The 24,751-nt window shown below is 39.7% G+C and overlaps 2 protein-coding genes across 5 annotated transcripts in view; one reads left to right on the top strand and one right to left on the bottom strand.

Moving 5' to 3' along the window:
- Positions 1 to 18,601, bottom strand: part of LOC114569663 (myocardin-related transcription factor A) — a 37,428-nt gene extending 18,827 nt beyond the window's left edge. The window contains exons 1-3 of one of the 4 annotated variants that reach the window (XM_028599663.1): positions 18,241 to 18,601; positions 13,613 to 13,788; positions 2,096 to 2,161 (exon numbers count right to left, since the gene is read on the bottom strand). In XM_028599663.1, the coding sequence (XP_028455464.1) occupies positions 2,096 to 2,161; positions 13,613 to 13,751 (205 nt within the window). In that variant the 5' untranslated portion in view covers positions 13,752 to 13,788; positions 18,241 to 18,601. Of the gene's footprint in view, positions 1 to 2,095; positions 2,162 to 6,961; positions 7,456 to 13,612; positions 13,789 to 16,228; positions 16,345 to 16,485; positions 16,526 to 18,240 lie in introns of those variants that run through there. The other 3 variants (XM_028599664.1, XM_028599662.1, XM_028599665.1) reach the window with 3 other exon arrangements.
- Positions 17,851 to 22,225, top strand: ccdc97 (coiled-coil domain containing 97). Its single transcript, XM_028599666.1, has 7 exons — positions 17,851 to 18,320; positions 18,439 to 18,615; positions 19,139 to 19,298; positions 19,964 to 20,052; positions 20,553 to 20,742; positions 21,031 to 21,154; positions 21,706 to 22,225. The coding sequence occupies exons 1-7, from the start codon at positions 18,159 to 18,161 to the stop codon at positions 21,845 to 21,847; spliced, it is 1,044 nt and encodes a 347-aa protein (XP_028455467.1). The 5' UTR covers positions 17,851 to 18,158; the 3' UTR covers positions 21,848 to 22,225.
- Positions 22,226 to 24,751: the final 2,526 nt, after the last annotated feature.

Raw genomic sequence — 24,751 nt, 5'->3', positions numbered from 1 at the left:
TCAACAGACAATATGCAACTCAACAGCACCATTTGTCATCTAATTGTTAACAATAGTACATTTCAACTCGCATCCTTCCATTTTAAATTAGTTCTCCACCGGATGAGGTCGGAGTCGTGCTCTTTATTTAAACTGTCTGTCCACAACGATAAGAAACTGGTTATTGTGTTGTAAAAGGGGAAATAGTATGTCTATTTGCTGATGCAGAACAGAACAGTTTCCTGCAACAGCAAAGATAATGCATGAAGTAGTAAATAGTTTTCAGGCGGGAAATACTAGCAGATAAGACACAAAGATGTTCTTCTTATGGTATTTCATGAAAATGACAGTGCACATAACACTGCAGAAGCATTTTCTATTGAATGGATGTGAACAAAGAGCCAAGAGCATATACTAGCAGCACTAACAAGCTGCAATCTAAAGCATCTAAACATATGGAGTTTGATGGCGTACGGGGAAATCTCTCGATCAGATAAAAAGCAGTAAACGGATGTTCATGATGGCAGTTGAAGTATGACCTTGATTCACCTTTCTTTGAAGACTGAAAGTGCTATTTGTCTGGAGACGATGGCACCGTTTCAACCACAGTCTAAATCACTTCAGAGAACTGCTGTGTAGCAAGAAGCTACACACAGGAGACATGGCAGATTCTCACAGGCAGTGACTGAATGAAAAACCTCAGCATGAAACAGTCAGTTGAATGAAAGGGATAAACACTCCGTTGCCCCATTTTTTCATTAGGTACACCTAGCTCAAACTAATGTAGTGTAGAACAATAGCCCAGCAATGAATCCTACCTTCAGGAAGAGTACATGTTGAGTTTTTGTATATAGAGGGGTCGATTCTACTTTATTATTGAGAATGTTGAATTGTATTGCATTATACTGAGAAGTGCTTCTAATATTTAGTTTACCCTCATTAACTGGGTGTATCCAGCTAATGGGGCTAAAACTGGAAATTATTCATTCAGACAGAAAAGAAAACGGAGCCACAGCATTTGCTCTGCAGCATATTGTGTTTTAAGGTTTTATGCTTTGTTTTAGATATTATTTTTTTTTTTAGATATTTATACTTGTGTACTTTATACTTAAGTGTTTTTATTTTGCTGCTTTTGTTTTGGTGAGGCAGAAAAAGAATATGTCCCACTTTGATGGACAATAAAACAGAAAATGAATCTGCAACTGTTGCAATAATCACCTTATTGTTTGGTCATTTTTTCAGCAAAACTTTTTTCAGGATTTGTCACAGTAAACTAGATGGCCTTATGGATTAGACTGTTGGTTGGATAAAACAAGCTATTTGAGCTTGATGGTGTTTCAAGTTTGTTGTTTTAAGCCCCCAACGTCTCCTTCCAGGCAGCGCTGTGACCGTTGACTTCAAGGCACCTAACCCTAACCTTAACCTTAACCTTAACCCTAACCTTAACCTTAACCTTAACCTTAACCCTAACCTTAACCATAACCATTGCCTAATCCTAGTGCCCTCCAGGCAGCGCTGCCTGGGAGGAGACGTTGGGGGCTTAAAACACCGATAAACACTATTTGAATACATCACATTGGTCTGTGACAAATAACAGGCATTTATTACTATTTAGTGACATTTGAGAGACAAAATGGTTAATCGCTTAGTCAAATAAATAATCAGATTAATCAGCAGTGAAAATAATCGTTACTGGCAACAGAGTCTTCTTGTAGTGAAAGGTTGGAAAAGCCAACTTTACCTGTTTTATAATTTAATTTGAAAGTCGTGCTGAAAAATACAATAATATTCTTTCCATACAGAGTACAATGCTGGGGCTGCATGATGCATTGCATAATCTTAAAAATTAAGTAATCCGCTTTAACCATAAACTACATCAGAGTTATGGAAATGTTTACTGACTTCTGTCCATTTCATTATCCCACTGATTGAGAACATTTCGGATGAGCCATGAATGAATGAGCCATGTATGAATGGTTGGGGTGATTTTAAAATCCCACGAAAGGCTGACATTGTGAACAATTTATAGTCTGAATCTACTAAACAAAATGGAAAAAATGATTTTTTCAGAGCATGGACCAACATTTTTCTCTAAAATACATTGCTGTCTACTTACGCGGCATGATCCCTTGGTTGATCAACTCAACCCTGGACCTTCTCTGTTGCAGCTTCAGCTGGAGAACTGAACGCCAAGATAGAGACAGACAAAAAGAAGAAGAAACAAAAGTCAGTCGATGCAGAATGAACAGAGAGCGGTGTCAAACCGACGCCACATCATGTCTACGTCAGTTCCCGGTCACAGAAAGCCACAATAGGCAGTGACATTACTCATAATTTAGGTGCAAGTCAAAAAAACACCACTTTACACAACATTTAATAAGAAGGCTTTCTGTTTATGAATGTAAGTAATAATGGTGACATCTAAGGTGCTCCACAGAGGTTTTTATCTACCCTGTTAGCTGCTGATCAGAACTACTTCTCTGTGGTCCTGTGTGAGAAGACGTACAAAAGTTATATCACACACTACGGGGGAAAGGGAAACACACAAACATGAACACACACGTGCACAGTTTCCTGTTTCAAGTATTTCATTAAATGACAGCTTCACTGCTGCATGTGTGACAACTCATCACCGCAGAGACATAGAATGTGTGTCAAAGAGACATAAGGGAAAGAGATCTACATGCATGTGTTCAATGTAATTCGATTCATCCAGATGTTTATCATTTTCAGTTACATTTTGTCTATTCAGGTGCCTGGGTGCTCAGATAACCACAATTTTCAACACTATTAATAAAAGCTAACTGGTATTTGCGTTTGGGGGTCATGGCTTCATGTTCACACGCTAAGAAAAGCTTTCAAACTTGCTCTGACTCACCGCGATCTGAGCCAACCTCACATTTTCACAGACAAAAAAAACATGTCAGCAAAAAGTCTGAGGACCGTACTTCCAAAATGCAGATCCACGGCTGCTGTATATCTGGGTGATGAAATCAGCATGAAAGTGTAAGAAAATATAGCATCTGGAAACATTTTTGGTAGAGGGCTCTTTTACCCACACCCTGACCATCTGCAGTGACAATTTTAGCTCACACCTTTCCACTGCAGAGCTGTGGCTGAGGTGCTGCAAAGAGGGTTATCCGTTGTGGTACCTACCAGTAATAGGATAGGTATTTAGGAACACATGAGCTTGCCTAAAGTTTAAACTGTATGCTGTTAATATTCAAATACATACCAGTTCCTAATTTCATAAACATGTACACCTAAGGATACAATTCTCTCTCTCCTTTGATGTAGGGGACAAAGTCTCCCGTAGTGTGAACAAAAACCCTCGTTGCTGCGTCATTCTGATCAGAAATGATGTGAAAGGACAAATCCATAAAGTCCAAATTTACTGCTGCCTCTTCTGGGCTGAAGCCAATCACCCCAATGGCATTCAAACTATAGCTCAACTTTCCCCAGCACAGCGATCCTACACCACGGACTGAAACTCACATGGGGTCACATGATCAGCAGTCAGGTTCAGTTCATAAAACCAACAAAGTAATATGCCACAAAGATGGCACCGAAAATGTTCAACTGGAGTGAGGACTAGATTCGGGAACTTCAGCCGGTAAGGGCCGACGCCGAAATCGCCGGACACGCTCAAGGAAGGGCAAGAGACTCGGTTGTTTATGACCAAATGACCAACCAGATACCAGTTTATTCATGTTTATGTTGCAATAAATATACCTATACAAGTAGTTACGTCTCCCGTTGTATTGGTTTGCGCTCTTATGGAGGTAATGCGCACAAAGAAATCTTCAACTATATTCACACCAATGTATTTTTTTTAAACATAATATTCAAATGTAATTTTGGGCCAATTTTGACAGCCCTAACATATAGCTAAAAATTTAAAAAACTGTTGGCGGATGTACAGTATTTGTGAGGACATAAGGAAGTGCATTGTTGAGTGTGAGCTCTTGAGATCTACAGGAAATATTCATTAGTGGTGCGTTACTACACATTGTGTAGTGTGTTGAGAGGGGACACCTTTAAACTGTTACACCACCAAACGGCATGATGGGTACAGCTCGCTCACCATCGCATTTCAAGACTCAACGATGTAACTTTCTGAATGTGTATACTCTAGCATTGCTAGGGGACGCAACTATGTCATAGCATGAGTAGGGCTTTTTGGATGAGCGGTATCTAGAGCTGGGCAATATATCAATATTATATCGATATCGTGATATGAGACTAGATATCGTCTTAGATTTTGGATATCGTAATATGGCATGAGTGTTGTGTTTTCCTGCTTTTAAAGGCTGCATTACAGTAAAGTTATGTCATTTTCTGAACTTACCAGACTGTTGTAACTGTTCTATTATTTGCCTTTACACACTTAGTCATTATATCCACATTACTGATGATTATTTATCAAAAATCCCATAGTGTGAATATTTTGTGAAAGCACCAATAGTCAACACTACAATATCGTTGCGGTATCGATATCGAGGTATTTGGTCAAAAATATCGTGATATTTGATTTTCTCCATATCGCCCAGCCCTAGCGGTATCTGGCTCTTAAACTGCTATGTTTAGTGTTCAGTCACTAAATGTGTCTGCTGTTTGGTGCTGGACATAAAGCGTACATCAGGTTTTTCCAGAGCTTTCTTGATGGAAACAGCTGCCTGCTGGCATTAAAAACAATAATGAAAGCAGCTAGCGTGAACTAAAATAGTAAAGTTAGGAGCAGAAAAACCAAAACAATGAGCTGAAAGACGATTTAAAGCCCTGTAGCTGAAGGGAGCCGCAGGGTCAGGCTATAATTATGTGGGTTTGTCACTACAAGTGTCCCAACTGGTTGGGATTACATTAAACTGATTATAATATGAATGCACTGTGCTGAGGACTGGCACTATTATTTTACCCAGAACCTGCCTGAAACTGTATCCCAAACTCATTCGCTTGAACCTTTCATCTACTTCTTTCATCCTCTGGTCCACATCCCCGGTCCTATTTCCATCTCTACGCAAAGCGACATTAACCCTCAGATACCGAAACATTCTTTTCTGTTCGTCTCTGTCAAGTCAACTAAAAAAAAAAAACTACCCTGCTATATAAATCTCACATACTCAAGCAACAGGGGGAAGAGTGCTTATCTTTCTCATGAATCTGCCGCTCTTGTTCCTCTTTTTCAGTTAACACAAGCCTACATACAGTAGCTTCTACATTCTTGTTTTTTTAAATGTAATTTTTTCCACACAGTAGAAGACAGAAAAGATCTGTGTGTTCTCACGTTTCAGAACTGGTTGGCAATAATGAGAGCAGGCTCTGTCGCTGTGGCCCTCTGTGTGTCCTACAGCAGCCTGAGATAATAAACAGTCATCTTCCTTTGATTTCAGGATGGTGTTTCTGCCTTTGGCAGGGGGGGAAGATTTAACTAGATCCTGTAGGCAAACATGGCCGGACTAACAAAACATGCAAAACATTTGCGAGCATACACAGGAGTGCATATTTAAGATGGAGAAATAAACACACGCAGTTAAATACCTCAGCTTACGGGTGAATATACTGTACATACACAATCATGAAACACAAACATGCACACACGTTTTCGAGGCCGACGATTTGTGCCAAGAGATGACAGGCAAGTGATGCAATGTGCTGATGCAGAATCTATTCTGGGAAAGAGTGCTCATTGCTCAAATGCCACTACATACAGCAAGTGTACCTTCACTCAATAACAGTGTAACGCAGACAAGCGATCTTTGATTGAAAAGTATGTAAACTCTGAACTCACATATACAATTAGGCTAATGCCAATACTCGATTTGCATTTGTGAGATTTCAAAGCAACTTGAAACAGGGATTTTCCAAATGATCTTTGGCAAAACTGCAGGCACTTTTCTCAAAACAAAAAAAATCTACCTCACGACAGCTGTCTAATCATGAGGAAATATTGCAGACACGTGCAACTACTATAACTGTAATCTTTCAAAACACGGCCTCAAGTGGATTTTAAGCGCATTTCAATTGGCTGGAATTTGTTAAATATCTTCTGACACGTATGGATTTACTAAATTTTCATTTTTATTTGCCCATGATCCCATTGTTAAAATCATTACTAAGCTATACAAGTTAAATGCACTTCCTTAGCTGCCTGTTTCTGTACTGCAATGTTTACCAGTGTTTCGGTCAACTATTTTTCATACTACTGTATCTCTGTTTTGTTTTCCTCCCTCGCTTTATTGCCCCTCACTTAGTTTTCTATTTGTGTCCATGTTATAACCGCTTGAAACCCAATTGCCTTGGAAAGCCAGCTGAATTAAAAGGAACATTACTGTAAATTGCCCAAAGGAGAGACAGTTCAGGAGAGTTTGATCACTTGTAACAATAATAAGTCTCACCTTACCTGGGTTAAAAATTCTGTCAATTTATCTCATTATTCCGACAAATTGTACCGAAACCCAATTTCTCGCTTTAAAATTAAGCCTAGCCGGTCCACAGAAAATCACACTGTGCAATACATACATATGTAACAATCAGAATCCTATTTAAAAAGGACCTGGTGCACTATACTGTAACTTTCACATGTTTAGGGGTATGGTTGAATCTATGTCATTACACTTAGACTTCTCTGGAAGTCTTCTGGAGTTTGCAGAGTTTGAACTTTCCTAAATCGGTCCAAACTGCTCTCAGTGCAGCTACTTTGGTCCTAGGCCCATGAACAGGTTCCTGAGTTCATGTGCTCAAGGCAAAGTGTGCTGTGCCCGGGCTGGCTGGGCCCCAACTGTAACCCAGCCACGTGTGGTGTACTTGAGTTTTTGATTCACTTAACACTTGAGCCCAGAAGATAAACCTGGATAACACTCTGAGGTTAAAACAGTCAACACAGCATTCACCCACCCAACAAGATACATACATTTTAAAAGCACTGCGTGTGTTGCAAATTCCTAATAAATAAATAAAGCATGACACACAACAGGTAGCCCACCTTTTCTGATACTCTGACAGGCCTGGCGCTCTAACTCAAACCGTAGGGCTCTCTCATCCATATTCCTGCTGATTGGCGGAGGTCTGAGAGGGGAAGGGTCGATGCGGACACAAGATAGTTGTTCCAGCATGGCGATTAAACTAGGAACTTATTCTGAATGAGACTCAGAACAAGAAGCGAAGTGGGCTACAGCTAAGTGCAGGTGTTGGATTTATGCAGCTGTCACAAGTCTGTACAGCCGCAAATTTCTGGAATCAAAGACTATCAAAAGAGATTTCTCCTCCTCATCAAAAGGTCTTTTGAAATAGCTCCTTGATCAGATTCAGTGAAAGTTTTGGCAGTGTCCTCTACAACAAAGTCCTCCTTAAATGTAGCACAGTGTTGAAATTAATAAAGCATGAATAAATACAAAGCTACTGTATCAGAGCTACTGCACAGCTTTAGAAGAGCTTCTGATGTATTTGCTGCAGCTACAGGACTGACTAAGACGCGTATGTGCCTCTGTGTGTGTGTGTGTCAAATGTCGGTGAAGCTGTGATCAAGCAGTCTGTCCCAGCTGTTGTTGTAATAAGTCATTCAGCTGCTGACAGACACCAACAGGCGCACACGAACACACACACACACACACACACACACACACACACACACACACACACACACACACACACACACACACACACACACACACACACACACACACACACACACACACACACACACACACACACACACACACACACACGTTCTGAGCAGAGCCCCTTTCTTACTCGCCAAATTCCTCTCACTTAGCACTTCTGGTCTAAGCTCAGTGTGGTGTCAGTGATATGCACCTGTGTGAGCACCTCTCTGCCGTCATGCCTTGAGGCCTAAAATCAGACACACAGATACACAAACACAACACCTGTTTCCACTTTTTTGTCTTTCTGCCCACCTGTCTGACCTTAGTATTTGCCGTTTCCTGCTAACCGTGTCTGGAGAAGTGTAGCCAAACTCAGGAGCTTGTCCAGTACAGTTTAGCATGGGAGGGAACACATTAGCAGCGGCACCAAAAATTGTCAGACCATCTGAAATGCAGACAGATTACCATGCTAGCAATCAGCAGTGACACAACAGGTCTTCTAAACAAGCCCCTCGTGTTGATGTTAGCAAAAAAGATTTGACTTTTTTATTTTATTTTTTCAAAAACATAGAGCATCACAGCTGGTGAAAGTAAAACAACTACTTTAAAGTCCACTTTTACTTAGCAGTGATATTCTTTATATTGTCTAGCAAATGTAAAAGAAAATCGGGGTCAACAGACTGCATAGTATAGGCAGTGAAAGAAAGTGAATGTTTTTGTATACATATATTGAATCTTAACTTCTAAAATCTCCCATTTTATCACCAAAAGACACTTGTTTGTGACAGGCGATGACAGCCAGAAAATCTGAAAATGCTAGTACAAACAGTCAATCAAGCAAATACTATGAAGGTAAATATGGTGCAAAACATGAGAGCTTGTAGAATACAATGTGAGAACTTGCGGAACAAAAAATTTGAACTTGTATGTTAAAATTTGCACTTGTAAAATTAAAATTTGCACTTGTAAAATTAAAATTAAAATTAAAATTTGTAAAATTAAAATTAAAATTTGCACTTGTAAAAAATATTCACACGTGATTTGAATTTGGAGTCACAAAAAGAAAAAACACACGAGAGCTTGTAAAAAAAATCTGAACTTGTAAATTGAAATTTGCACTTGTAGAAAAAATATTCACAAATGCGTAGATTGATATTTGCATGAACACAATGACAGCTGCAAACTTGTAATGCAACATTCACTCGTGTACTTTTTTTTTTACTCAGGTTCATTTTCCATCCAGAAAGCCTTTACTTTGAAGCCAGTATCTTAGAACATTAGAAGACTACAAGTCACTTTGACATTTAGCCATTGTGGTTTGGAAAGACTTGGAAAAAAAGAGAAAAACAAAATATATATCTGCATCCATGATCTAACTAGCAGCTGATCTGTTTTGTCAATAAAGTGTATATCCGCCTGCATGCCTTTAAACTTTATCTCCCTCTTTCAGCTTCTCCTCTCCTCAGTATAAAACACCTGTCCCCGTCCATTGACAGTTCCATTCATCTCCATTATTAAGGCTCTGTCCTGGGTGACATCAGATAATATGACATGACATTAAAAAGGTGAGAGAGGGCCCTTTCAAGGTGAAAAAAACACTCATCTGTCGGTTAGCATTACAATGAACCGACGATGCCTGTCATGTTCACATTATGTTGATGAAACAAATTAGGGAGCGGCGACAGTGCTTCAAAAACAAAGAAATGATTGCAGGCATAAAGAAGGACTGTTTAAGTGATCTGATGCACACAAATAACAGGCTGCGTATTGGTGTGCACCGTAAAACATATGCAGGATGACGTGTCTGCGGGTGCGTTTTTTGTATCAGAGGGTGTTAATATGCGATTTGTGGTGTCCCCAGGCAAAAAACTCATCAGTCTGACAAGAGAGGGGGAAATGAATCAGGACTGTGATCCGCCATTACTTCAGATAAGGCCCCAGCCAAAACGCTGGCAGGGATTATCCCACTTTGCTGGGTGTTTGTGTGCATGTATGTAGGTGTGTGTTTATTGTCAGAAAGAGTGTATCTATATGTATGTATAAAAATGTGTTTCTATGACTAAAATATCTTGATAATTTATGTAAGTAAGAGTATCTAAAGATGTGTCTGCACATCTTTGCTTGAATCGGATTCAGTTAGGTCTCTAAAGTGTGTGCTCGTATCAGTCATAAATGCTGAGATAAAAGCCAACAGGGCTCCAAGAGGACTGTAAATCTCCGTCTCTCTCTACCTTTCTCTCCCACACACAGATCTGATCCTGCTCCGTCAGTGGAGGAAGATGTTAATCGCTGTTTGTTAAAAGGTGCCCTGCCGTACAAAACCGTTTTTACTTGCATTTTTTTAAATATGTAAGGTCCATATGTGTTTGTGTTATGTTGTGAATGTGAAAATGAACTACTACCTCCTCTGTCAACTCTAGTCACTGAACAGAAATAAGCGGAGAAATCAGGCCAATTACAAAAGCTGGTCAGTCTGACATCATATTGCCTGAGCTCATTACTATTCATTAGCTAGCCCAGTTGGGCTGGGTAAAGGATTCTGACAGCCAGGCTATCATTGGCTAGCTGTTAGCCAATCAGATTCAAACATCTTAGCTTGTTAAATATTAATGAGAACTGGCAGAAATCGAGCTGAGTCTTCCTGTAGGCTTTCTATACCACGCTAGAATGGCTTGAAACAACAAAAAATGTTACGGAGTCCATGGTAGAACTTCAGACATTACCACAAAGTAATGAAAAACGTGTGGCAGGGCACCTTTAATACACAGAAAAAGATCTAAATGTGGCGGTGTGGAGAGGTAGGGTTTCTGAGGTCCTGTGGAGGTGAAGGGGGTATTTCCTTTTATATCTATACAAGTACTTGAATATTTCTACAACTGCTTTATGGCAATCAATTGCTCTGAGCAATATCATAGAACACATCTTCTTTGTAGCGTCTGTTTTTTTCCCCCCTCCAGATTACGACTTAAAGCTCATGAACACACCAAAGTTGGAAGAATGACTTCCCAACTCAGGAGCTGGGACTATCTTAAGGGCCGTTTCTTCACTACAAATTATCTGTGCACACACTGGGGCTAAGGTTGCACTCAAAGACACTGCCACATACAGAAAGGTTATTCAGGGCTGATCAACAGGATTTTAATGGGATTAAATCTAAACTTGAGTTCATCAGATGGTATTATGTTCATGAACCATGAATTAAAATGTTTTTCTTACAAAACAAATACTGGTTGTAGTACTTGTATTGGCCAGAAGGTGGAGACATGCACCAGTCTAACTGGTACAGGCCTTTGCCCACATGTATTAGATTCAGCTGTTAACTTTCTGTAGCAGATATATTCATATTGCACTACTGAAACACTAAAGAAAAACATAAGATCACTGTGCTGTGTCTTTCTGGGAAAAAGAAAAGAAGAAAGAGAGGAACATTTAGCCATTCAGTGGAAAATGGTTAACATTTAATGCACCGTGTCCTTTGTCGTTTTATTATGATTTATCCAGAGGTCTCTGTGTAAATTCAATGTTATTGTTTCTGCTCCAGAGTTTACTTTAATTGGTCAAATACTCATGCTAAAAACTTCCAAAGCAAAAATAATACTGCTATAAATATTACAAAGATCCCTGTGTCTTACTCTTCATATTCACCCAACATGGGGTTACTCTTTTATAAATTAAAAGAAATAAGTGAAACCTGGCAGGGTTTATGACAGAATAAGTATTTTAAATAATCTACACGTGGAAGGCTCACTGATGTTACGCATACAGAAAGATACTTTTATACAAAAAACTCAAGTATTTGTGTACAGAAGCAAAAAAGCATTCAAATATTCACAATATGTTTTGATGGCACTGTTCTACCTGTATCTCAGCTGCACATAAAATACCCAGTATTTTTTGCAATTACTGCATTATCAAATCCAAGCACCTACAAGACATCAGCTAAATGCCTCCAGCTAGAGAGTTCTGCATTTCAACTGTAAAAAAAAGCACAGAAACCATAGCTATTATTTTAGGATGCCAATATGTTGAGTTACAGCAGGCGTGCCAGACAACGTGTAAATACTGTGCCGTTCCAATATCCAGCTACCAGACAGTGTCTAGTTTTTCTGCACTTGCAAGGCCAGTCAGTCAGAAACAAGAAAACATCCCCTATTAGATGTGCTAATTAGCTGGATAATGGTTGAGTTTTTTTAAATCTTAAACATAGAAAGAGTAACACTGTCATGAACACAACTTTACTTGCAGTATTGTTTGAAACAAAATTGCATGGCATGTTTCGGCAACTACAGCACAAATACTACAATGGCTCTACGCACAGTATCATCGGAGGAATCATGAAATTGAGAATTTAAATAAACTATAAGACAGATTTCATAGGGCCCTTACATTAAGTCAGTGCTAAAAGCAATATGGAGAATTGAAAACATGTAGTTAACATGTTAACTGTAGTTTAAAAAACGTCTTAAAAATACATTAAAAAAGTAATTCTCCGTGAGGGGCAATTTAGGCCCAGTGGACCACCAGGCGTGCAATACACTGGGGGAAACCCTGTGTGTATACAGTATAAGTTAAAATGTATGTTCTTTACTCAGAGTCACATTTGGAAGTGGACTGGCTCACATTGTGATTGGATTTCAGCCAGGTGCAAATGCCATCTGTACAGTGTGACAACAATTGACCAAGAATGGTCTCCACAGACTGCCTCAGAAACACAGAAAAAGTATCATCCTATGAGGTGTACCTTTAAGAACCTCCTCTAATAAGCAGTGTATGTATACTCACAGACACACAAGCAGGGGTTTTCCTGGATCAGAATGGGCCTTTGGGGAGGACACATTAAGCAGGGGGGGTCTGGGGGTCCTCCCCTAAGAAATTTTTAGCGCAAAAGACTTCAATTCCTGCATTCTGATACATTTTTTGGCACCAATTTATTGTAAAAACGGCTACAATGTTCTGGTGGCAGGTAACAATACAAAATATAATGGAATATCATTATATTCAGTATCAGTAAGGGGGCTTCCACATCCTGGACATGGGCCCGTATAGACTACACTTGACCCCAAAGTCCAGTTGTTTAATCAGAAGGCCTATGAACAGGGCTTATGGTCACTTTTTCCCCCCCCAATGAGCACGTTATGCTCCCAAGTTGAAAAATGTAGGACTGACTTACATAGGCTACTGCTTTTACTGCTAATTTGTACAATAATACAATCATGTTATGGATACAAAACGTTATGAAGTGTAATGTTTACTACATTATAATGATCATAAAATGATCAGTAATGTTGCGCCTACAGTGTTACGGACCACCACAGTTCATGCATACATGTGAACCGCGGATAAATGGCAGAGTTTGGTGAAAAAGTGACACTACATGAATGGGGCACCGCATTTCACGGTCATGTGTACACCCGTAGGCCTACACAACTGTACCAAAACACCGAATTGGACTACAATTTAACGTGACTACGAGACGTTTTTAACCGGTCATGAAACTGTCTAATACGGATGCTGTCAGACGGCCGCGCGGACAGACAGCATTCGGAGATCCGGCGGAGCTCTGCGCCCGTCAGCATGATCCAGACCAGCATGATCACCGAGAGAGTCCGCTACAGTCTGAACACTGCAAACGGAGCTCACCCCTGAGAGTGTTTGTGCATTTGGAAGACAGCACTTGATGTTTATAATGAAGTAATGGGAAGGGAGACCTATTATGTCTGAAATGTAAACTCTGGCAGCAGCTAGCAGCTCTACAGATGCTGGAAAAACCATGGCACACAAACACCTCAAACTCCGTCTGGGAACATTTGCTTTTTTGCATGTTTAAACAAAAGAAAATGGCCCCCAATCATGTTAAAATGTAATCAAATAGGACCATGCATCGGAGTATATTTTAAAGGGGTTTCTTCTCCTCTGTTTTAGTCATTTCACAATGTGTGTGTCCCTTAAAGCCACTTGATGGACACGTTTCCCAAACATGTCACTGCATAAGTAAAAGCAGCTTCATTTTGATTGTAAAAACTGCCACTTACCATCCTTCCTCTCTCTGACTGGCAGCAGGTTCGGGGCAGGCTGCAGGGACAACTCTTGCAGCTCATTGGCCACAGCTTCACTCTGAGGGCTGGGGATGAAGGCACCTGCATTTGATCTCTCTCCCAACTTGGTCTCCATGGTTACTAGGTATTCAGAGTGAGGCTCGTAGACAGACCTAGGAAGTGAAGAAGCACATGAATGGTGAAAAACTAAGTTTTAGAGCCACATGTATAGGGTCAATAACGTCAATAATTTTATGGCACCGGAAAAATCCAATTCTACGAGTATTGAAAAATTATTATAAGTGTAGTTACAGTTTTTCAAAACTTCACGCAGACACCGTTTGCTGCATTATGATATTAATGGCGAGCCGAAAGCGGTCGCAGTGCTGTTGACATTACACTTCCTCCAGGCAGAACGGTGGTTTCTCTGCCCTGATGACTGACTGACAGGCTGAGCTTGCAAGGCAAGGCACTTTTAATAATGTTACTCTGAGTGAGCAGTTTTACCAGAATTGTTTAAGTATGATAACTGTTTTGATTCACAATTAAGGTGGAAAATAAAAGCTTTGTGTTTAATGTATTTTTGTTGATGATGAAATGGATTTTAAAACATATGGTATCGAAAAAAGTATCGTTAGGAACCGGCATCGAAATTGAGGTATCGAAATTGGCACCGGATCGAATGATTTTGAACGGTACCCAGTCCTACACATGTACCACCAACACCCACAAATACTGTGCTAGTGCTAGCTCTTTAAATTATATGCTCTCTCTCTGTATCCACTTTTTTCCTTCCTTCCATACTCCCTGTTCTACCCGTCACAAGCAACACCTTCTAGCTTTCCCTCCAATTCTCTCTCTCTCTCTCTCTGTAAATGACTCATTTCCAGTTACATGAGCCTGTATTTAACTGTGAAGACATAACAGAGGTAACTGATACCCAAGGTTGATAATGTGGCACCCACTCTGTTGTTGTGGCAACTCACCATTAGGGCTGGGTACTGAATTCAATACTTTTTAGGTACCCAACGAATTACCTCTAAAGTATTGAGTATTGAAAATTGCCTCGTCATTCAATACCCAATTTCAATACCCAAGAAGTAAATCTCATCAGAGTCAGTGAGCCAATAAGCATGCAGCATGCTTCTACCAAGGCCTAATATTGCTGGTGATTGGCTGGCTAACGTTACACATCGTAGAGGCACGCAGGAAAAACTCTACGTTACGCACAGAGACAGGGCTCACATATTAGGAGCTGGAAAAGAAATTTAAAAGATTTGTGTCGTAATGTTCAATGTTGTAATTTCTTTTTGTCAAAATGGATTTATTAAAACTGGTATCAAAAAGAGTATTGTTTAGGAACCGTATCAAAATCACGGTATTGGCAGCGGTACCGGTAAGTTTTGAAAGATACCCAGCCCTACTCATCATAAACTGGGAGAGTTGCTGTAACAGTGGAGCCAATGAGCTGCTGTGTAAAATCCAACGTTCTCAGTGAAAACACATTACATAATCAGCCTCTGGCTAATTAGAGAAGAAAGGCAACCCCCGAGGCCAATCAACACACACACACAAAAGAAAAAGTCTGAGAGGCCTTAAATTACATTTTAACTACTATCGTTTTGCAGCCCATATTTTCAGCTCAGCTCTTTTAATACTCCACTTATACATAAAACAGTGTGTATCGGAAAACATTGAGTACAGATCCTTTTTACTGAACAAAGTTTAGACTGTATTAAATATAATAACCTGATTAAATATCAGACCTACGGTGGAGTTAGACCTAGGTAGAGCTGGAGAGAAAATAGTATTATATATACTATAGTCTATGGTATAGTCTAGGGGTGGGAATCACAAGAGGCCTCACGATAGATACCATGATACTTATGTCACAATACGATATTTTTCCAATTTTACACATAACACATTGCAATTATTCTGTGATATATTGCAATTTCTTAACTTTTTTTTCCAACTTCAAATTGTTCCCAATTTCAAATTATGTCAAAAAAAAGGAAACTTTGTCAACATCTGTTTTATCTAAAAAGATCAATTTCTCTGTTTGTTCATCTCACTTCAATTTTGTTGTCGCTAAACGGGATTGTCAAGCAGACAGACTGACCAACACACACTGTAACAGATCCATACTTGGCGTGTGTGTATTGATACAGTACTGCCACGGAAAATATCGCAATAATATGCTGTATAGAAAAAAATATATAAAGTTACTTGTGTGATACATGGGGGGTAAAAAACACAACAGGACATTACACAAATGGGCCATAGTGACCCTCCCACCACCGTACAACCCAGCGACAAATAGCCGGACCGGCTGATCCAGTGTGAATGAACCCTAACAACCATCTTTACAAAGGATAGTGAGGCCATTGAGCCATTGACACAGCTAAACTATCAATGATAATCAATTATTCGAGCCCAAAATAAAATTAAAATAAATAAATTAAATTAACAAAACTAAACGAGGTCCAGCAGCAGCTGTCAATATCGGTTTGACAGTCTACTTGAAAGCAGCTCCGCACACAAGAAGAGCATTTACGGTGCTTTGGGCATTACGCAGCATGCATTGCAGTCAGCTCTGTTGTAAATACGTACCTGACTACTACCTTTGTTCATGTATGGCATCCATGTTATTGGCTATTACACGGATACAACCAAAAAACTAACAGACTTTTTGGCTAGTCCGGGGAAGTTGACAAGTTTGTGCGATACACATGGTGAAGTAAACGATGAGAGAACTATAAGTTCCTGTTAAAACTTTCAAAATACAACTCTTATTGTAAATAATCCATACAATTGTTTTGAAAGGAACGCCACTTAACCTCCGGTATTGTGTCTCGGTCTCTACCTACCTACGCAGATTCTTGAACACTTCCTCCGGGATACTAAACCGAGGCAGAACCTCGCGCCGTGACAAAGTCCCGTTCGCGCGGGACCGACCGACCAGTCATATATGTCAGTTGTCTGTCCGTAACAGTTTATCTCATGACAAGAATGAAATGGCCAAACAGATTTTTTTTTATTTCTAAAAGAGTGACACCATGGATGTAGTGGTATCTCTCTGCTGCCGCGCGCTTCCAGGCTCCACAGTGAAAAGTTCACCCGCCCAGCACACCTGTCCTGATAAAAATGGGATGCGCCTTTACGACATTTTTGTTACTTTTAGCATTGTTTGGTTGCTAAATATTAATCAGCACTGATAAGGAGGCCATGAAATTTAAAGCAAGGTTCACAATATAAAAACATATAAAAAATCAATAGCAAGACATAAGACAGACACATTGAAAATCATAAATATAAATAGAGACTAACATTTTTTCCTTTCAACAAAGAAAACAAGAGGTGAAAAATTCTCCCACACTCAGACGTTTTATTAAACGTTGCATATGGCCAGATTAACACGTTAGGGGACCCCTTGGCAAAAAAATGAGATGTGCGGGTCCCCAACCTAAACCCCAATTACTCCTACTCTGCGCAATATGTACTTTGTGTGCTAGTCCCTGGCCCTATTATGCATGGTATTTCAATTAAGCACAATTTATTTTGGGAATATGCAACAAGTAAGCACAAAACTGACATATAAGAAGATCTTAAAACTACACGTTGATAGCAGCACCCTCTTCAAGACAGGGCTTTAAACTCAGATAATAAAGCAGGACCCATATCATGTCAGTTGATATAATGCTTTATGGATGTTCTCAAAGGGATTTCCAATTAAATTAGCACAACATAATTTGCACAAAGTTGGCCTGGAGGTTTCCGCAATTCCTCTATTTGCTAGGGACCCCCCTCACTTTGGGAACAAGTGCACTAGACAAAAAACATTACTCTATGAATATGGAATTATTGCTAGTCTTGTCTTCAGTCATCAATATCATCTAGTGCTGTTATAGCTTTGTTTTCACAATAAAGCATCAATCAGTAGGCCTACTGAAGCCACTTTTTCAAAACACAGTCTCCATTATGTGTCTCGGTTGGCCAAAAAGTTAACTTCACTTTCAAAACTCACTCAAAACAAACACCAAAGCACTTCATGTCTCAAAATAAACTCTTTGGACCTAATATCTTTGACCCCATAGTAGCCATACCTTAAATATATAATGTCATGTCTGATTACCGCCTCTCCTCCTGCTTCATATGAAAGTAACACGTTTTTTTTAAATGTTACACTATGTTTTTACAATCAAACATGCAGGACAAAATCAACAGCACAAGCGCGTTGGCGACCGGGGCGGAACCATTCTTTCGGTCACAGAAACATGGGGGCAATAATTATGACGGGCCAACATGGCGGAAAAACATAGCTAATGCTAAACAAGAGAAGCGAATGTTTGTAATTAACTTGTTAAAATTACATTTTTCACGCGGGAATGTTCATGCTAAAGAGACAAATTGCCAGCCATTTTCGGGGTCTAAAACGTTAAGGTCAAGAATAACCTGACAACGTACGTAATCGTTACGTGAGGTAGTTTATCGTTAAAGTTAGTTGACCGTAGCTGGAAACACGTTAGTAACCTGGTTAATAATGTCCACTATGTGGGGAGAAATCGACCCTCCAGTTAGAACACAACCGAGTTTGTGTGAAAGTGAAGACGAGAGTGAATTACCAGAACAACCGGTGACACGGTCCCAGCGATGTGACTTCCACCAGCCCGCAGACACCCAGCAGCCACGACAAGACACTCCGGTGAGAGATAACCAGTTACCTCTGTTTTGTATACATAATTACGTATAACGTTAATGCAAATATCTGCACACTGCATTATCTTTCTGTTTTACTGATTGGGTGTTTGCTTATCATACAGTACGTGAGCCACGCTGAGTCCATTTGCGTAGATGACATGGTAGAGTCCATAGCCAGGAGTGGAAGCCCAGTGAAGAGCCAGCAGAAAGGAGATGCTGAACTGACCCTGAAGCAGCGCAGAGAAGAGCTGCTGCATCAGTACAGGAGCAGGCCTCTGGTGTTCCTGGAGAGGTACCATGTACGTGTACACAGCTCAGTGTGTGTATGTGTTTATTTACCCACACATTTGTGTGTAGGCTATATGGGCAGCAGCTGAAAGGGGTTCTTATGTAGGCTGATAGGTACATCTAAACACACAATCGGAGTACAATGATAAATTAAAAAGTCTTTAAAAAAATTCACCTTTGGATATTGTTGGTATGAACGGTCTAACTGTAATTTCTTAGATCACAAAGCAGGCCTATCAGCTTCTACATCCGGCAAAGGCAGTTCCCAAAATGAAAACTAGTTGTGGACAATAAAATAGTACAGTTAAAAAGCAACCTTAGTTTAAGATCCTTGCACATTAGACTGCCCTTCTGATTTCATGCATTTTTGGAATTGTTAATAAGGAGGATATATCAGTCTTTCTGTCTTTTATGGTTTTATTGAAAATTTCAAGTAAGTTTTATTTGATGTATCCCAATATCTCAAATCACAAAATTTAGCATACTGACAACATAGTTTTTGTGCTAACCTATTTGAATTGTTTTTATTTCTAGGTCTACCTCAAACCCCAGAACCTGTCCGCGTTTGCCCACGTCAGCTCAGATCCACGGGCTCTTCACTACAGCAATGTGATAGAGAAACGATCTGCTGCATCAACCAACAGGACAAGGGTTCGAAACCAGCGCTACGCTGCCCTCAGGGCCCTCCAGAGGGGTAGGGGCTATATATATATATATATATATATATATATATATATCCCAGTTAAGACTTCCTTAGTACAATAATTGGGGGTGGTGGGGCCTTGACCAACTGCCACTTTGCTCGTTTGAAAGCCATGATGTCCCTCTCTCTCTCTCATGGGTGGGCCAAATCCTCTGGGTGGGCAAAGCTGAGAAAGGGGAGGTAACCTTTCTCGTGACCTCATAAGGAGAAGATTCCAGATCGGCCCATCTGAGCTTTCATTTTCTCAAAGGCAGAGCAGGATACCCAGGGCTCGGTTTACACCTATCACCATTTCTAGCCACTGGGGGACCATAGGCAGGCTGGGGGAACGCATATTAATGTTAAAAAACCTCATAAAGTGACATTTTCATGCCATGGGACCTTTTTAAAGGGCCAGTTCACACAAATATAGATACTGTATTATAACATATTTTCCAATTTCCACTAGTGGTAGGCTATTATGTACATAGTTTAAGGTTTTCAGAAATCCACTGCTGAGATACTATCTGCTGCCACCCATACAATCTCTACACCAATTACTGGCAGTTGAATGTACTGTATACTAGATGAAGTATATCAACTGTGCGTTCAACACAACCGCTGTGCTTTTCTTTCCTTCCCATCCCTCTGTTGCTCTGCCCCACCTCCACTTCTAGAAGGCGAGTATTTCAACGATGAGCAGATGCGGATGAGGGAGCCGCTGCTGTATGAACAATATATTGGCCAGTACCTGACTGATGAGGAGGTGAGAGCAGATGCAGCTCCCGCGCTGTCACAGTTTTAGTTCGTCATTCAATGTTTGGTTCAGGCAGCATTTTTATACTCAGCTTGTGTTTTTTTTTTTTTTTTTTTTTTTTTAGGGATGTTCCCTTCCAGTTTTTTTGGCTCGATCCCACTTTTTTAAATAATGAATATCTGCCGATACCAAGTCCCGATCCGATACTTCTATTTGCCTAGATAATAGAGCTCCATACATTTTTTTTTTTTAAAAAGTAAAAAAAGTAACTAAAAGATGTCTTCAACTAAATACATTACAACTTAGTGCATTTCTGTAAAACTCACTTATAAAATCAACTTCTACTTAGAATGGTGTAGAATTTACTGACGTTAAAAGATCGGAGTAAAGTGATTGAGGTGAATGCCACTCCCCGATCAGTTAAAAAAAAAAAAAAAAAAAGCCCATATCGGCTCCGATCCGATCGGGACATCCCTTGTTCTTTTAGTAAGTTCTAAATGTGTTTTTAGGTGCTGGAGCGCTCCCAGGAGGCCATGCTGGACGATGCACAGCGGGGACCAGGGGCACCAGCAGGAAGCACAGGAGGGCTCGCCCACCTCCTCCTCAACTCCTACCAGGAGCGTCTCATCCAGAGTCGCCTGCAGGAGGAACAGGAGAGAGAGGAGGGAGCACAGGAGGAAGACGAGGATGAAGACGATGGTGAGAGAGGCCAAAGTTATAAAATAAGTCTAGTGTCTGTGCTCTTGCGGATTGAAGTGAAGAGACAAAGAAGGAAACTGGGTCGGTCTCTGGTCTCCTTTTTTCCCTGGCTTACTCTGACTGCTTCCCTCTCTGTTCTGTCAGCCATCAAGTGTCACACTCTCTCTCTCTCTCTCTCTCTCTCTCTCTCTCTCTCTCTCTCTCTCTCTCTCTCTCTCTCTCTCTCTCTCTCTCTCTCTCTCTCTCTCTCTCTCTCTCTCTCTCTCTCTCTCTCTGTTCCCACTGTAGATATTACCATCCAGCAGAAGGAATGGGAGCCCACGCCAGAGGAGAAGGCTCTGCTCAGGGAGGAGTTCATCAGTCAGATGCACCAGCGCTTCCTAGATGGCAAAGACAAGGATTTCAACTACAGGTCAGCCACACCACCACTTAATGGGCAACTTTACGATATATAAAGCCTGCATTTGGGTTGCACAGACACTGAACAGTGTATCACTACAAATATAAATTTCTACCGGGTCCTGCTCAGGATATTTGGGGCTTTAAAATAATACATGTGATTTATTTAATATTTTATGAAAAATGCAACAGAAAGATATTTCGTAACATAAGTAAATAACTTCTGAGTGAGCAGGATTTTTTTTTTTAAATCTTTGATAATAAACATGGTTATGTTGTTTCAAAAACTTTTAAATAAACTATAAATGGCTGGTGGACTTGCTTGTAGTGCCACCGTGTAGCTTCATTTGTAAATAAGAGTGGCACAGAGAAACTTCATTTGTAGTTATTAAAGCAACTCTATGTAATTTTTCCCACTTCGGTCCCCCACCAGGTTGTCTCATTGCAACTACAGCTGCAGCTAAAAGTTACATAGTGTTGCTTTAAAGTGCTAATAACATTGATGTTATGTTAAAGTTATGTCGAGAAAATGTGTGTGTGTGTGTGTGTGTGTGTCCGTTACAGTGAGGTGGACGAGAACCCGGACTACGACAACTTGGACATAGTCAGCAGAGATGCGGAGGATAAATACTTTGATGAAGATGATGATGAGGAGGAGGAAGACGAGGTGGAAAATGATGAAGAGGAAGAAAATATGACAGAATAGTGACTGTATTATTAGAACTGTAGTAACAACTGTCACACTCACTGCTTTGATTGAACTGTAAATACAAATGTACAAAATAAGGATAAGTATTTCATTTTTTTAACGTGAATGCAAACATACTGTAGCTGGTAGTAAATAATGTTTTTGAGTCTTTGCAAATATAGATATAATGCCCTTCTGACAAAAGGACTAAAGACCGGATGACTGATTGCAGTTTTCTATTCACCTTGTTTACGTCCTGCACAAATACAATCTACAAATGTCAACATAAGCCAAACGAAGAACAAGGATAAAATCACCTTACAGGAAGACAATAAAGTTTTGGCTGAGATACACATTCAAAAATTAGACGCAATAAATAAACATTTAGCAAAGTCATTTTGGCATTTTGTTTTCATCTGCTCAATTTTTACAAACATGAACCACTACTTTTAATTAACTGCTACTCCAATATTTTTTTCTCCCACGGCCAGCGCAATGTAGGCAAAGGCCATGCGTACAATATACAAATAAAAGGCATCAATATTAATTCTTAACAATATTGCAAAAACTTTACGATCACAATTTACACATGCAGGAAATCGCATGGGTTCTATAAGGAGTTCCAGTAAAGAAAGTATTGACATTTCTCAAAAACATGCTAAACATTATTTCTCTGGTCCTTTTCCACTCATTTGTTTTCTTTACTCAGCCTCGTAGGCCAAGTAGTTACAGTATATTAGCACAATAAGATGTCCTGCTTTTCCCCACTTTAAAGTAGGGCTGCACATACAGTATGAGGAAAATATCTTATTTTTGATGTATAATACATTTTGATTGATATTGCAAATGCAATAAGGTTCACAATATTAGAGGGAATGATCATTTTAGCATTATTATTCTCATTGTCATTGAAAATATATATTAAAGTGAGATGTATTTGTACCAAAAAAATATTATTTTTCTTTTGTCTGTAGAATACAATTTGGATATTGCACTAGACCATATTGCAATTTCCAAAAAAAAAAATTCACATTCGCAGACAAAATGTCATTTCACAAACTACACTTCTGATGCATATCTTTGGTCATGTTGGTACCATCTTTACTTACAGTCATGGCCGGTAAACTGTACAATCATTTTCTTTCACAATGATTAAGGTCAAGTTCTGAGAATTCAAGAGTTCAAGTTGACATCTGGGTCCATATTCATCAAGTGGCTCCGAGTATTTAATTGGCCCAGATTACTGAGAGGGAATCATTTAGCCTTTAGTCGATGCTGTCGCCTGCGACGTGACAATACATCATTTATATGTTTTTTTTGTTGAGAAGCGGAGAAATTTGCCGTTTCCTCTAAGTTACACAATTGTGTAACAATTGTAGGCCATCCAGAAGCTTTTTTAATCCATCATGGAATTACAGTGTGCTTGTAACATACATAAAAAATTACGAATCAAAAAATCACCTCAGGTAATCTCCACTTTGCTTCTCGATGTTTTTAGCTCATTAGCTGATAGCTCCAGCTTTTTCAACAAGTGCTTTCGGTGTCTTTTGTAGCCCTTCCAGAAGCTTAGTAATCCGGCCTGAAAGGCAGAGGCTTTTCGGAGACTTACACAAGTAATTTCAGAGAGATAAATCCGCGATTTAATGGCTATTTACTGTATTTAGTCATCTTTTTGTATAAAAAAACCCTGATGTATTCGTTAGCCGGGTAACATCTTGGATAGTGACGTCTTGACTGACAGCTCTGTCAACCAATCACATGAAGTCATATGATCAAGTTTGCTCAGCGAATACAGAGGCCATACAGGAGGGCCTTATTTACTGTGCGTGTGCGTGTGTGTGTGTGTGTGTGTGTGTGTGTGTGTGTGTGTGTGTGTGTGTGTGTGTGTGTGTGTGTGTGTGTGCACAGCTGAAATTGATAACCTTGATGATGGCTCGATTCCATCAAGTGTCCCAGTAAGCTATTTCAGTAAGTCAACATGCCCAACACCAGGGCCTCTCCTAAGTGGAATGCAGCCATCATTAATGGGTTTCTTAATACATCCATGGTTTGAATACACCTGTGCTTTTCCTACTATAACATGTCAACATGTCTGCCATGAAATTTTGGATTAAAGCATATGGACTTTTATGGGGGGGAAAAAAATCAAGATTGTTTCATATTTTTGTTAGTTAAAGAGTTTATTTTTTGTTTACCCTGATTGGCAAGACTTGGGATAACAATTTCAGATTTCAATACATTTCTGTAAGATTTCATTTCCGTTACCTTTTTTATAGTCATAACAATTTATGCTTGGTTGTATTTTGCTTTCAGTTTCTTAATGGAAAAAGATGTCACTGTCATAGTCCTTTTAAAACTAGCCAACACAATTATCCAGTATCCAGTTCTCAAAGGGTTGTTTTGGTTGTTTCAAGTAAACCTGTAATAAACATGTCAGTGATAATAATGCAATGTGTGTGAATTCAGGCTACACCATGCAAGCTTGTCCATACTGTCAACCTTACAGTTAGGCTCCAATGAAAAGAATTTCATTTTTTGAGTTCCTTAATTTTCAGAGTGTAGTATTCATCCTGCAACTTCAAAACTTTTAGTTGCATTTTTATTTTCTCTCTCTTCAGCTGGTCAAGGTCCATTGTATCCAGATTAGACTGAGTGGAGATTGGACCCTCCACTATGTCGGAGGGCTGAGTGCTGTCTGAGGCACTGCGTGGAAAGAAAACATATTTAAAACTTTTGAAGCATCTTTGTTTATCCAAATAATGTGACTATTAGACCTTACCTTTTCTCTATTTTGATCACTTGTGATTGTGCTGCATCATGGCCAGAGGAGGTGGCATCTGTACAGATAGTATAAAACATGTATTTCAATTTGAAATGCAGTTTTGGTCTTGCACAAACAACTAAAATGTACTTGTCTTTAGG

This window comes from Perca flavescens, chromosome 15 (assembly GCF_004354835.1).
Source record: "Perca flavescens isolate YP-PL-M2 chromosome 15, PFLA_1.0, whole genome shotgun sequence".
Taxonomy (NCBI): Eukaryota; Metazoa; Chordata; class Actinopteri; order Perciformes; family Percidae; genus Perca; species Perca flavescens.
Note: the sequence above shows the minus strand (reverse complement) of the source record. Positions and strands in the feature narration are given on the sequence as shown.